The sequence below is a fragment of the Mesocricetus auratus genome, unplaced genomic scaffold (genome assembly GCF_017639785.1).
Source record: "Mesocricetus auratus isolate SY011 unplaced genomic scaffold, BCM_Maur_2.0 Super-Scaffold_4256, whole genome shotgun sequence".
Classification (NCBI taxonomy): Eukaryota; Metazoa; Chordata; class Mammalia; order Rodentia; family Cricetidae; genus Mesocricetus; species Mesocricetus auratus.
The window spans coordinates 72,213,657-72,228,571 of record NW_024429182.1 but is presented as its reverse complement, the minus strand read 5'-3'; the positions used below and the strand labels follow the sequence as shown (position 1 = coordinate 72,228,571).

General features: G+C 47.3%; 1 protein-coding gene across 1 annotated transcript; it reads right to left on the bottom strand.

Annotated features, from left to right (window-relative positions):
• Positions 1-608: 608 nt before the first annotated feature.
• On the bottom strand, positions 609-13,393 carry Kif22 (kinesin family member 22). Its single transcript, XM_005064375.4, is given in 15 exon segments — positions 609-735; positions 850-909; positions 991-1,104; positions 1,106-1,204; positions 1,792-1,847; positions 2,220-2,379; positions 3,304-3,472; positions 5,055-5,190; positions 5,299-5,452; positions 5,588-5,818; positions 5,893-6,102; positions 6,273-6,427; positions 6,511-6,638; positions 9,166-9,358; positions 13,263-13,393. Coding segments are annotated over 15 exon segments (1,971 nt in total). The 5' UTR covers positions 13,321-13,393; the 3' UTR covers positions 609-687.
• Positions 13,394-14,915: the final 1,522 nt, after the last annotated feature.

Genomic DNA, 14,915 nt, shown 5'->3' with positions numbered 1-14,915 from the left:
CGCGCCGGAGGGCGGGCGGGGGGCGCGAGGACACACAAGAGGCTGGAGCGGGCGCGAGCGCAAGTGCGCGCGGGGCCAGCGGGAGGGGGAGGCACGGGAGGGACTCTGGAGGGAGGAGGGACGGGGGAGCCACCCAGCAGCCCGAGTCGCCCCAAGCGCGAGACCCTCGAGACGGCTGCTGATTGGTTGGCGATGGTGCAGGTGGTGGGCGCGGGAGACTAGGCGGCTTCTCTTCCCCCACTTCAACGATTCCACCCCCCACTTCCCTTTGCCAGCAGCCGTTATTTCACGCGCACGCGCGCACAACACCGACGTCGTCCAGAACAGAATGGGGAGCGCGCCCAAGAGTTACGGTGGGGCGGGGCTAAACTAGAAGCGCGTGCCCGCCTAACGGTCGGTCGTTGTTCTTCAGCTTTCCGCTTCAGCTTTTTGATTCGTCTAGGCCACCGTCCCCTTCCCATTCCAATGGTTTATTTACAATCTCGGACTAGTTCGGGGTTTCCCAAAGATGGCGCCCAGATAAGTGTCCCGCAGAGCTTCATCCTGATCCCAAGGGCAATTGTGGCTCCCACCCTAGCCCCGCTATCCCTAAAAACCAGGCTCAAGCATGGAATAAAAACTGTATTTACACAAACACGGCATTATACAAGGATCTTAAAAGAAAAAGGTAGTGTTAAAAGCTGGTCGTCAGGAGGGACCAGATGGCTGGTCAGCAGCCAAGCTCAAGAGGTTTGCCTGTAAGGAAGAGAAAAGTGCGTCAGTGTAGCAGCTGGGGCAGGGTGGGGTGGCAGTGGGAGGGGCGGGGCGGGCCACAACGTGAAGGCTGCTAGAGGGCAGAGGCGTTCCTACCTTCAGGAAAGACTCCACCTGCTTTCCAGAGATGCCTTCTACCTGTTCCAAGTCCTCCACCTAGTGGGACAGCGGCAGTAGGGAGGATGTGGACAAAGAACCTGGGCACCCCTCCCCACCTGCCTTCCCCAGGTTGTTTACCTTGCTGAAGGGACCGTGGAGCTCCCTCCAGCCCATGATGAGTTGGGCCTTCTTCTGGCCAATGCGCTGCAGGCTGCGTAGATCCCGAGCGGAGCCTTCATTAAGCAGATCCAATAATTTTTTTGCGCCCATGTGCCAGTAACTCTGGGCTAATCTGTAGCTCCCAGCAGTCCTCAGTCTTCTCCATAGGCTCGGACAAATCAGAGGACTCCTGCTACGAGGTAACAAAATGATAGCAAAGGCTTATGGATGACTGTACCAAGACCAGGCGCCTAACCTTACCTTCTCCAGCCTCCCAGCTCTGCACTAATTTGTTGGATTTGTATAATTACTAGCATCTTTCTCAGCTGCCGTGAAGATACGATAAATAAATGAACATACACATCGTCTGACTAGGAGTTTATAGTTCAGCAGTAGAGCACTTAAGTACCTACCATGCTTGAGGATTGGGGTTCAATCTCCAACAGGAGGAAGAAAAAAGAACACAGTAAGCATCCCACCTCATCCTGACAGTTTGGGGCAGTTTTCCTAGTGTTCATTTTATGTGAGGACCTTCTGTGTGAGAGGTTCTTAAATACCCATCGTTTCCCTAAATGGCTCTACAGTTTATAAAGGCAAGAGCTAGGCTATACACTAGATTCAGTCAGTACCCAATCTTAAGTGCAAGAAGCATCACAAAGGAAATTGACAAATGGTGGATACCCACTTCATCAAATACACCTAACATTTCATCCAGGGTCTTTAAGGCATCACCTATGCAAGAGATTCCCTGCTGGAAAACCAGGATGGGGTCGGGCTCACCTTTCTTTTGTGGCCTCTCTTCAGGATATGGATCTTTGAGTCTGTCTGATTCTGAACTGAAGGCAGGAATTAGGAACTGGTTAGGGCACAGGCAACCTCCTTCCTGCTCTCCTACCTCCCTCGTAACCATTTGCTCCTATTTCTCCAACCTGAGCTTTTGTTGTTTCCAAGTGATTTTTTTTTTTTTGAGACAGGGTCTCACTCTATAACCAAGGCTAACCTGGAATTTAGCGCAATCCTCCTGCCTCCCCCTCCTGCGTGTTGGAGTTACAGGCAGGTGCCACCATATTCAGCCAATACCCTGCATGATAAGCATCCAGGGCTTGTTCAGATCCGGTGGGAAGGTACGAGTGACAGAAGGGTAGTCGCGCTTTACACGTCTTCATTTCTGACATAGCTGGGTCTCCCTAGACTGGAACCACACTTACTCAGTTGCAGGGGCATCACCACAGCCTTTTTCAGGGGCTTTGCCACTGTGCCTGGACCAGAGGAAAGGGGCTGGAGACGCGTGTTCTCTTTCTCCTTCGGGTCCAGTGCCTCTTGGGCTAGCACCTTGGCCTCCAGTTCTTTTTGCTTCATCTTGAGCCTCTGTTGGAAAGGATCATGGGAAGAAGTGACTCCACTCCAGCCCCAAAGCAGTGGATTAGGAAGGTAAGGAAGGCAGAACTCTGAGGTCTCTCTATGTAGCCATGGCTGGCCTGGAACTTGGCATGTAGACCAGGCCAACCTCAAAGTCACAAAGAGAGCTGCCTGCCTCTAGGCAGGTTATATATATATGTGTGTGTGTGTGTGTGTGTGTGTGTGTGTGTGTGTGTGTGTGTGTGTGTGTGTTTCCTGCAGGTATATATCTGTGTACTATGTGTGTGCCTGGTGCAAAAGACAGGGTTGGATCCCTTGGAACTGGAGTCAGAAGGTCACCACCAGCTGCCATGTGGTTGCTAGGAATTGAGCCAGTGTTCTTAATTGCTACAAGTCATATCTCTAGCCCCAGGTACTATTTTTATTAATTTATATAAATGTACCCATGTCTGTGTATGTGACCAAAGATGTCACAGAGGTGTAGGCTTCCTGAAGCTGAAAGTTTCAGGCAGTTGTGAGCTGCCTGATGTGGGTGTCAGGAATTGAAATCTGGTCCTCTGCAAGAACAATATGTGCTCTTAACCACTGAGCCATTTCTCTAGCCCCAGGTAATGTATTTTTAATTCGGATTTGCCCCTTTTATCTGATCTCTATTATAGTTTCTTAACCCAGGTTTGAACCCTAGCATGCACATGGCAGCTCATAACTGTCTCTTAACTCCAGACCCAGGGTACCCAGCACCTTCTTCTGACCTCCTGGGCACTATACACTTGTAGTTCACAGCCATACATGTCAGCACAAAGCCCATATCCATAAATAAATACTATGAAAAATAGATTCTAGATGGTATCTAAGTATTCTTCCCTGTCTGAACATATCAGCAATGCTTCTCAAAGCTGACTGGGATATTAGGTCACAGTCCCCAACAATTACCTCAATCTCCAAGTCTTTTTCCTCCACTGTCTTAATGAGTACCATTCGCTCTCGCTTTGGGGTATTCAGTAAAGGTGCCCCTTGGCTCCCCTGGGAACCCAGCAAACGATCCAAGCTCAGGAGGTTCTCCAACATGGCTGGGTCCATATTGCTTAGCTTCTGTAAGACGCTGAGTTAAAAAAAAAAAAAAAAAAAGGTTACTCTCACCTACCCCCCATCACCTCCAGTAGAGCTAGACTCTTTGTCATGCCTTCACTTGGTGTTAACTGTGAACTCTAAACAGTTAACTAACCTCTGAGTATAGTGTCTTTATCAGGTGAAGTAAACTCTTAGGGACACCAGAATATTAGATGAAAAGCAGTTAATAAGCACTGGATGCCACACAGTAGGGACCCACCGTTCTGCCCTGTTTAGGAGATACTTGTGTGTGAAAAAGAAAAGAGAGCGGGGAGATAACTCAGCAATTAAAATACTTGCCACACAAGCAAGAGGCCTGGAAGTTGGATCCTTAGAGCCCACAGTAAATGCCAAGAGGGTGTGGCAGCCTGCCTATAATTCTAGCCTCAGAAGGCAGCCACAGGTTGTCCCAAGCAAGCAAGTAGGCTAGGAGTACTAGCCACAGCAGGGAGTTCTCAATGAAGATGCAAGAGTGACTGAGGACACTTCTCAGCATCAAGCACAAGTCTCCACATGCATGTGCACACACATGCATACTGCAAGCAGGTCCACATGTGCACACACACATACACATGCATACTGCAAGCAGGTCCACATGTGCACACACACACATACACATGCATACTGTAAGCGGGTCCACATGTGCACATACACACACATACACATGCATACTGCAAGCAGGTCCACATGAAAAGGAAGAGGAAGAGCTGCGGGCTTGGCCATCTGGAAGCAAGTAGGAGAAGTGTCATAGGAGGACCTCATTAGCAGGTATAAGATAGCCACTAGAGACACAGGATGAGAAGCCTTTATCTGGTGGGCTGTATACAGAAGAGTCTTGTTCTAGCAGTCCTGGCTATCTGAGCGCAGTAACTTCTAGTCATCTTCATTCTGCCTGAAATATTCACTTTCATCTCTGGTAAAAACTGCCTTTCACAAATGAACTTGTTGTCTTTCCAAAAATGCCCAGTTAGATTATCTGTGCTGCACCGAACTAGTTCCTTAATGACATAAATCGTGTCCTGTTTGTTTGTTTGTTTGCTTTTTGGTTTTGGTTTTTAGAGACAGGGGTCCTCTGCATATCCCTGGCTGTCCTGGAACTCAGAGATCTGTCTACCTCTGCCTCCCAAGCACTGGGATTAAAGGCATGGGATTAACTTCCCAGTGCTATTTTTCTGGGGAGGGGGTATTTCAAGACAGGGTTTCTCTGTAGCTTTGGAGGCTGTCCTGGAACTAGCTCTTGTAGACCAGACTGGTCTCAAACTCACAGAGATCCGCCTGCCTCTGCCTCCCGAGTGCTGGGATTAAATGCGTGCACCCAGTGCCATTCTTTTCTGTTTTATCTACCTGGCTTTACAACCTTAGGTTCCCCATCTCCTAAAAGTAAATCCTCAAGGTCAGGGTCTAAGTTTGATATGCCCCATTTCTGAGCTTGCCCTTATTCAGAGTGACAATTTGGCTCTTTGGTAAATTCAGAATAAGTCTGAGAGTGAATTCATTGGGGAAAAGGCACACAAGCTAAGCCTCTTGATAGCCTACAGCTATTACAGATTCTGCAGGGAAGGCGTGACTCTCACCTTAGTTTCTGGGAGGCAGAGGCTGGAGCTGCTACAGACTCAGGGCTCCCAGTTGATTCTTCTTCAGGGCCTTTGGCTTTCTTTGCCTCTGACGGGCCTAGCAGTTCTTTCTGAGACAGCTTAACAGGTGCCAAGGCTGAGAAGATTGGAGGGACATAAAGGAGAGTCAGAGTGGTCAGCTTGGTGGTTTTGGCAAACTCCCCAGTTGTCCTGGCCATTCCACTCTGTCTTCCCCAGTCCTCACCATGAGGCTGTAGACTCTCATTGGTGAAAGGCCGGTTAATCACCTCCTTGGACCTAGCAGTGAAGTTCAATGCTGAGACTGTATCCAGGTAAAAACGTCTTTCTGGAGCAATGTTGGCAATGATGATGCTATGAGCTGAGCCACCCAGAGAGTCCTGAGGGTAAGGATTGGAGTGTGGTTCAGACTCCCAGCCTTCCTATCCCTTGACAGCAATCCCCACTGCCCTAACCAGAAGGCCTAAGAGCTGCCTTCTCAGAGTCCCTTCTGACCCAATATGGGCTGGCATGACCTGCAATAAGCGAGTGAGCTTGCTGTCCCGGTATGGTATACGAGGGAGGCCCTGGCTTAATGCATCCACCACTTTGCCCAGTACGAAGAGGGAAGTATTGATGGCTCCACTCTCTTTGAGCCGAATGCCTTGGTTGCCTGTGCGACGGTTGTCCTCTGAGCCAGCCAAATCAATAAGGTAGAGTTTTCCTTCCCGCTGACGAAATGGAGCCAGACGTTCACGCTGATCCACCTAGGGGAAGAGCAAGGGGCCCAGACTTAGCTTAGGGTTCAGGAGCTTCCCAGCACTCTGTCGGTGGGCCTTACCTTGACCAGAAGCACTGCATGACTACGGGAAGAGCGCTGGTTAAGCCGGGTAGCTCCTACAACTCGATTCCTACTGGCCGGCAGGAAGTGCTGCTCAAACTCAGAGAAGCTAGTGATGGGCTTCTGTGTGAGGCCAGGAATCAGGATGTTTCCTCGACAGTCTTCTCGGATCGCTAGGTCTCCTGAGGCAGGATCCAAGAGGTCTAATACCTATTTGGACAGTGAGAGTAAGGTCATTTCTCCATGAAGAGGGTGCTTGCTTCGTGATTGCCAAGTCCTTCCATCTGACACCCTAGCCCCATCTTTCCAGGTCTCTCCACACCTCTTAGACTAGAGCAGACTGTCATGTTCTAGAAGGCACTTTTACTTTGACACCTCACCTTTTCCTGGTAGATCTCTAAATAGGACATAGTGACAGAAAGGTCCCAAGGTCGGCCCTCTGTGCTTTCTTCCCTTGTAAGCTGCAGGAGGTCCATGAGAGCCCTGGGAATCACTCCAGGCTGCTCAGGGCTGCCTAGCATTGTGTGTGTCTTCCCTAGGGAAAGAGCAGAGAATGCTGTGAAGTTTTCCTGTCTTCCCAGCTCCTTCTCACACACAGTATTCTTCTGGCTTTCTCACCTGCCCCAGTAGGCCCATAGGCAAGCACACTGGCATTCTGCCCTTCCAGCAAGTGCCTTAGGATGGGCTGTACTGAACCTACATAGATGTCTTGTTGAGTACTCTTCTCCCCATAGAAGGCATCAAACCTGTAAGCAGAAAAAGGAGGCCATTAATAGGCTGTTGGGTCCACACCCCAAACCTAGATGATGCTGGCTTTAAAGGCTCTGTCCCATTTCTTGAACAAAGACCTTGCAAGTATCCCTGGGAAATCTTCTGTAGTCTAGTCACTGTATTGACACTAGGAAACAAATTCATCTCACATTACCATCTGGTAGGCCAGATACCCATACTTTGCAATGATTCAGGAGACAAAGATAAGAACACACTAGAAGGAATAAATGATTCTAGAAACAAAACATGGTGTTTTTTGTAGCAATTTCCATTTTGGAAGGAAGCCTAAGCTCAGGAAGTAAGACAAAGGCTTCAGAAGTCCCAAGACTGATCAGGTAAATAGGCACCTCCCTCCCCGAAAATAGAAAGCAGTAAGGGCTGCTAAGAGTTACTCTCAGACCAGCAGAGCCCTTAGAAGAAGCAGAGGCCAGCTGAGCTGCATGGAAGAGGCTCATTGCCTGTAGGCTGTTCAGTGTTCTCCAGGCTCCTAGCTTTTGTGAGCTGTCAGCTATCCTGGGGTGGGCTTTGGTGATGCGGCTGTCTTTGAGTCTTTTTTGCTCCTGTGGTAACTTACTTATTTATAACTTACATATTCCTGTAAGTAAACCCAATACAACTTATTGGATCACCTTACTTTGGTCCATAGCTGGTTCCTACTCTGGGGTGAAGAGACATTTGTTTATAGTCCCCAGGAATAGTGTCTTACAGCGTGGTGTGAAAGGGCTTCCCAACATTTTTCTTGAGGTAGCACTTTAGCAGGGTAGATAAAAGGCCACTCTAGATTCAAACACACCTCATTCACTACACTGTGACTTAGAATTTAGCGCATGCTCACAAGAGAAGACTGGGAAGGAACAGAAGCCAAACTATAAGGACTTAGAACTAGAGCAAACTAACTTTTTCTTTTTTTTTTCTTTTGGTTTTTCGAGACAGGGTTTCTATGTGGCTTTGGAGGCTGTCCTGGAACTCGCTCTGTAGACCAGGCTGGCCTCGAACTCACAGAGATCCGCCTGCCTCTGCCTCCCTAGTTCTGAGATTAAAGGCGTGTGCCACCAACGCCCGGCAGAACTTTTTTCTTTTTCTTTTTTTTTAAATTTATTTATGAATACAGCAGCCTGCCTCCATGTATGTTGCACACCAGAAGAGGGCACCAGATCTTATTATGGATGGTTGTGAGCCACCGTGTGGGTGCTGGGAATTGAACTCAGGACCTCTGGAAGAGCAGTCAGTGCTCTTAACCTCTGAGCCATCTCTCCAGCCCGCAAACTAACTTTCTATAAAGAACTAGACAACAAATATTTTAGGTTTTGTGACCATGTGGTTCCTTTCACAATCACTTAACTCTAAGGCTAGTCAAACAGCTATACTAAGTAAATAAAAGGTAACATTTTATTTACAGAAAAGTCTCCTGAGCTGGGCATGGCAGCACACACCTGTGATCCCAGCACTTAGGAGGTAAGGAAAGAGAATTGGGAGTTCAGGGCCAGCCTATGTTTTATGAGACCTTGTTTAAAAAAACAAACAAGTGGGAAGCAGAGGCCAGCGGATCTCTGTGAGTTTGAGGCCAGCTTGGTCTACCGAGTGAGTTCCAGGACAGGCTCCAGAACAATACAGAAACCCTGTCTCAAAAAAGCAAAAAATAAATAAATAAATAAATAAATAAAACAGGGCTGGAGAGATGGTTCAGTGGTTAAGAGCACTGGCTGCTCTTCCAAGAGGGTCTAAGTTCAATTCCCAGCAACCACATGGTGGCTCACAACCATCTGTAATGAGATGAGATCTGCTGCCCTCTTCTGGTCTGCATGGATACATGCCGACAGAACACTGTATAAATAAATAAATTTAAATAAAATATTTAAAAACCAAAACAAACAAACAAACAAAAAACAAACAAGCGCCGGGCGTTGGTGGCGCACGCCTTTAATCCCAGCACTCGGGAGGCAGAGGCAGGCGAATCTCTGTGAGTTCGAGACCAGCCTGGACTACCAAGCGAGTTCCAGGACAGCCTCCAAAGCCACAGAGAAACCCTGTCTCGAAAAACCAAAAAAAAAAAACAAGCAAAAAACAAAACACTCAAAAAGGAAGACTCCTGGTTAGACGTGACCTGTGAGATAGGGTTTGTCACCCTCTAGGCCAGACTAACAGGCCAAGTTTAAGCTTTAAAACCTCATAGAGTCTTTAAGTAGTTGTCCAAATCTGCATGGTCTTCTCTGGACTGGCCACCACATCTGTTTTCCTACCCTTTCCATGTATTTTCTAGAACCTGTTTGGGGCTACACTGCTCCTTTCTCCCCTTGTCCCAATTTCCCCAAAACTGACATCCAGCTCAAACCCCTAGTCTTTCTCTATATTATTCACCTGTATATCATGAACATCTAAATAACCAAATGAAGACTTGGGGAACAAAGCTTTGCCTAGCAAGGAATAGGACCCAGAGAGACAGATCTCAGAAGCTGGGAAAGTGATCAAATGAGCAGGCCTGGAGGGTAGCTTGAACCTTACTGATATTTGAGTGTCTCCTGGTATTTCCTCCAGTTGGCCACCTCAAGAGAGCAGCTGTCTATGCCGCGGACACAGGGGGGTTCATTTGCTTTGGTTGCTTCATCCATAAATGGCCGCAGTCGTACAGCTACCCTTACTCGAGCTGGAGGTGGGCGCCGGCTAGCCCCTCCCTTGCTTAGGCAGCGACCAACTCCTAGAAGAGACCAGTTTAGACATTAAAGTTTGGTAGAAGCACAGAGAAATGGGAACCAACTTTGCTGGGAAGCCCAGGGAAGCCTTTTGCTTAAGGGGAAGCTAAACATGTGACAGATGTAAGCAGGTGGGCTGTTTGGAATACAGCCTCTGCCCTTATCTGACAAATGATACACTGTGTTTAACAAAGCACTTGAACATCCAATTTTCATTTGCTGCTTATGACAACTAGAAAGTAAGGAGAAAGCTGGTAAAAATGTGGAGTAGAAAACTAAGATGCAGCCAGGCAGTGGTGGGACAGGTCTTTGATCCTAACACTTGGGAGGCAGAGGCAGGCAGTTCTCTTGAGTTCGAAGCCACTCTGGTCTACAAAGAAAGTTCCAAGATAGTCAGGGCTACACAGAGAAACCCTGTCTTAAAAAACAAAAAAACCAGAAAAACTAAGATGCAAAAACCTTACTGGTTTGTGAAAAACACACTCAAGAGCATTCTGCCTGTTTTCCTAGGTGAGGAGAGAGAAAAGCACTGTGGGAACTCAGTGATCATCTAAAGGGTTGGGTGTGTGTGATAGGGGGCTGGCTGTTCACATAGCTGGGTTTTAATTCCACTCCAGCCTGTAACTGTGATTGGCTTGTGACTAGTAGCTTAAGATCCATGTATCTTGGTTTTCTTGTAAATCAGCCTCTGCTCAAATTCCAGCTCCCCTACTTACAACTAAATTAGGGAAGGTTTTCCACTATGCCCAGCTTTCTTACCTGTAAAATGGGAATAAATAAATAAATAAAGCCGGGCGTTGGTGGCACACGCCTTTAATCCCAGCACTCGGGAGGCAGAGGCAGGCGGATCTCTGTGAGTTCGAGACCAGCCTGGACTACCAAGCGAGTTCCAGGACAGCCTCCAAAGCCACAGAGAAACCCTGTCTTGAAAAAACCAAAATAAATAAATAAATAAATAAATATAGCTACTTACCAGGTGGTGGTGGCAAACACCTTTAATCCCAGAAATTGGGAGGCAGAGGTAGGTAGATATCTGTAAATTCAAGGCCAACCTAGTCTACCCAGCAAGTTCCAAGACAGCCAAGGCTATGAAGTGAAACCCTATCTAGAAAAACAAAAACAAAAAACAAAACAAAACAAAAAACCTACTCATTGGGGTTGTTAGAATAATGAAAGAAATTCATATAAAAGTGCTTAACTTCTGGTACTGGATTTAAAAAGAAATCCTGTTTTAATCATTTGGTGTTTTTTTTTTTGTTTTGAATTATTTTAGATTTATTTTATGAGTATTTTGCCTGCCTGGGTGTATATGCAAGACAAATGTGCCAACAAATGGTTATAAGCCACCACTTCCACATGAAAGCTGGGAACAGAATCCAGGTCCTCTGTAAGAATAGCAAGTGGTAGCCGGGCAGTAGTGGTGCACGCCTTTAATCCCAGCACTCGGGAGGCAGAGGCAGGCGGATCTCTGTGAGTTCGAGGCTGGGCTGGACCGACAGCCTCCAAAACAATACAGAGAAACCCTGTCTCGTAAAAAAAAAAAAAAAAAAAAAAAAAAAAAAAGAATAGCAAGTGGTACTGGAAACTGGACTCAGCACTTAGTGGTGTGGTAGGGGACTCTGGGTCCTATTCCTAGCACCTATGTGGCTGCTCACAGCTGTTTAAAACTCTAGTTCCAGGGGGATTTGATGCCCTCCTCTGACCATCACAAACACCAGACACTCTCATGGTCCACATACATACATGCAGGTAAATACACTCATGCACATAAAAATAATAAAATAAATCTAAAAACAGTTAGGTGGTGGTGTCACACTTGGGGGACAGAGGCAGGTGGATCTCCGTGATTTTGAGGCCAGTCTGGTCTCCAAATTGAGTTCCAGGAACACCTGGCTATACAGAGAAATCCTATCCAGAAAACAAAACAAGCTGGATGGTGGTGGCGCATGCCTTTAATCCCAGCACTTGGGAGGCAGAGGCAGGTGGATCTCTGTGAGTTCGAGGCCAGCCTGGTCTACAGAGTGAGTTCCAGGACAGCCTTCAAAGCTACAGAGAAACCGTCTCAACAAAACAAAAACAAACAAACCAAAAATTGTCTTTAAGTCTAAATAACACTTGTTCTTTTGTCCTTTTCAAGGTTGAGTAAAATCCTGCCCAAACTTTGAACCCTACTTTAACCACCATTTTCATATTCATGTATCTGTTTATGTGCATGCGTGTTTTGCCTGCTTGTATGTATGTCTATTGTGTGTATGATGATGCCCTTGATTTCCTTGGAACTAGAGTTACAGAGAGTTGTGAGCCACTATGTGGGTGCTAGGAACTGAACCCAGCTCCTCTGGAAGAGCAAGTCCAGCTCTATCATTTTCTTCTCCTTTCCTTTCTTTTTGCTGTTATTGTTTTTGTTTTGTCAAGACAGGGCTTCTCTGTGTTGCCCTGTCCTGGAACTCACTTTGTACAACTCAGAGATCCAACTGCCTCTGCCTCCCGAGTGCTGGGATTAATGATGTGGGCCAATGATGCCCTTGGAAACTATCATTTTCTTCACGACAGGGTTTCTCTGTGTTGCTGTGGAGGCTGTCCTGGAGCTCACAGATCTGCCTGCCTCTGCCTCCCGAGTGCTGGGATTAAAGGAGTGAGCCACCTACACTTGGCTCATTTTCTTAATAAAGCCTTCTCAAAATACCCAAGGGTTTGCACTACAAGTTTATGCCTAACTACCACTGTTTCCATCACATTACATTAATTTATGAGACTACTTGAAAACAATCATAACTAGGAAAGGGACAATACCCATCTCAACACTTCACAGTTTACTATATACCAGACACGGCCTGTATTTGGGCATTGGTCAAGGGAAGTGGCATTACAATCTAATTACCTGAATGTGAATTTAGACCCCCCCTCTCCCAATATTTGCTAGTTGTGTTACCTTGAACTGAACAAGCTACTTGGCTCATTTATGCCTGTTTCCTCTTGGCCAACTACAATGGGCTGGTGAGCCTTAGAGGTTAAGAGTGCCTACTATTCTTCCACAGGACCTGAGTTTGGTTCTCAGCACCGACATAAGGCGGGTCACAACCACCCTAGAGGATCCAACTACCTCTTCTGGCATCCACACATAGGTGGTGCACACAGATAATAAACCTTTTCCTTAAAAAAACGGAACATTAGCAGTAATCACCTCAGATCTCTGTAAAGACGTTAAATGATTCATTATAAAATGCTTGCATCTGTGCCTGGGGAGAGGCGTAAATGTCTGCCTCCCCAAAGGCCGAACAAACAGCAGTAGTTACAGGCCAGAATTCGGCCTAAAGAGGGGAAGGGCAGGCATATGCAAATCCTCTTTTTTTTTTTTTTTTTTTTTTTTTTGGTTTTTCGAGACAGGGTTTCTCTGTATTGTTTTTTGGACCATGTCCTGGAACTCGCTCTGTAGACCAGGCTGGTCTCGAACTCACAGAGACAAGTCCTCTTAGAAAAGGTTCTGAAACTCCTGACAGCCTTTCCAACATGAACATAGCACCGGATTCCATGGCTGGAGGGGAAGGAAACCGTCTTTGATTTCTCCCTGCCGGAACTCACGGCGCGGTCGGGTAGTTTTCAGCCGGCCGGGAGGCTCTCCTGAGATCTTGGGCACCCAGACACCACGTCTCTTCACAGATCGGGTGGCTGCCCGGCTTTACAGACGAGCCAGCTGAAGGGCACACAGGAGCGCGCCGGCTCTAGACGGGCAGCGGACCCCGGGCAGTGGGTCTCAACCCGGTTTATGCCACCGAAGGCGGCGAGGAGAGGACAGGGGCTTGCGGCGTCACCACCCCGCCCTTCCGCACCACGCCACCTGGAGTCTCCGGGATAACCACTACGCCGTAAGTCTCATACAGCGATGCCTCGCTCTCTGGACCCGCGTACCTGAAGTGGCCGCCGCCATCTTCCGCCGCCTCGGCTTCGCTTTAGCTTCACTGTCCATACTCCTCCCTTCTTCGGGCCCCGCTTCACTCTTTTGAATTGCCCGGGTTCCGCCCTCCTCTCAGATTCGACCAATCACGTCTTCTTGCTGCCGGAAGCCTCTGTTATAACTCACTGTAATTCCGCCTTCTTGGGTTCACTTCCGGTCCCGAAAGCGAAGGTTTCCAGCGATAGGCCCTGGAGTCTGTCACTAAGTGGTGTGCCTGAAGGTGCTCCACCTACAGGATTTTGGGTTCCCAGGCACGGGATTGGCAAAGAGCGGACTTTTCCTCCTTAGCTACGAATTTGAAAGCCTTTGATTGATTCACTATCTTAACAGTCCCAGCGCTGAATACAATTTTTGCCTTTTGGAGCGGACATGATCTCTTATGCAGCCCTGGGCGTCCTGCAGTGGTAGAGCAAAGGTTCCTCAATGTTAACCTGAAATTGACACGCACATCCCGTTTGTACACTTGGAAAATACCCAACCCTGTTCTAGAAATTTGGGGTTGAAATGCATCAGTTAACCTCATGTTTTTGGTTTTAATTAAGATGCTTGTTTTACTTTTCCCTGCAATTGCCAACTGAGATGTAGTTTTTCTTTGTATAACGCCTTTAAAACTCCCTGAAAAATGCTTTTTTTTTTTTTTTTTTTTGGCTTTTCGAAACAGGATTTTTCTGTGGCTTTGGAGCCTGTCCTGGAACTAGTTCTTGTGTGTGTGTGTGTTTTCGAGGCAGGGTTTCTCTGTATTGTTTTGGAGCCTCTCCTGGAACTCGCTCGGTAGACCAGGCTGGTTTCGAACTCACAGAGATCTGCCTGCCTCTGTCTTCCGAGTGCTGGGATTTAGGATAACACAGGAACACTTGCCAAGGAATGGTGCTGCCCATAGTGGACTGGGAACTTCCTTCACCAATTAGCAAGCCAGGACCCCCACCCCACTCAGGCTTATTTGATCTAGATATTTCCTCAATGGAAGTTTTCCCCTCAGCTGATTCTAGTCCATGTCTAATTGACAAAGCTAAATAGGACACCTATATTGATCTGAATTTTAATATTTAAGCCTTTGCTTCATTTCAGGATTGGCACTTGAACAAACACTGACAATAGTATGTGAGGGTGATCTGGCTGTGGCGTTGGTCACCCTGTTGGTCACCAAGTTGATCTGGCTGCTTCCAGCGCTGTTCATATGACCCTCATGCTTGATTGAAGGGGAGGGCCTTCCTGAACAGAGGAGGGCCAGCCTTCAGTCCAGGACTTAGAGAACAGCTGCATTCTCCTGTTAGAGTGCCACACCATCAAAACACACACATGGCAGTTATGTCGTTTGTGTGTGGCATGAATTCGATGAATACATTTTCAAGTTAATAAGATGAACCACCTGTCATCTGTAATACCAGTACTAAATAATTCTTCAAGTTTATCATGTAGCACTTAACAAACACCAAAAAACCCTCTGAACCCTGTGGGAAAGATGTTGACGAAGGCATCATGGGAAAATGTAGTGGTTCCTTTATGTTGGTGTGTTTTCCCCACTCTGCAACATCACATATCTAAGTGTGTCAAAGGAATAGGAGAGGGTTCCACAGCACATAGCTATGAACTTGACCAGTGACAAA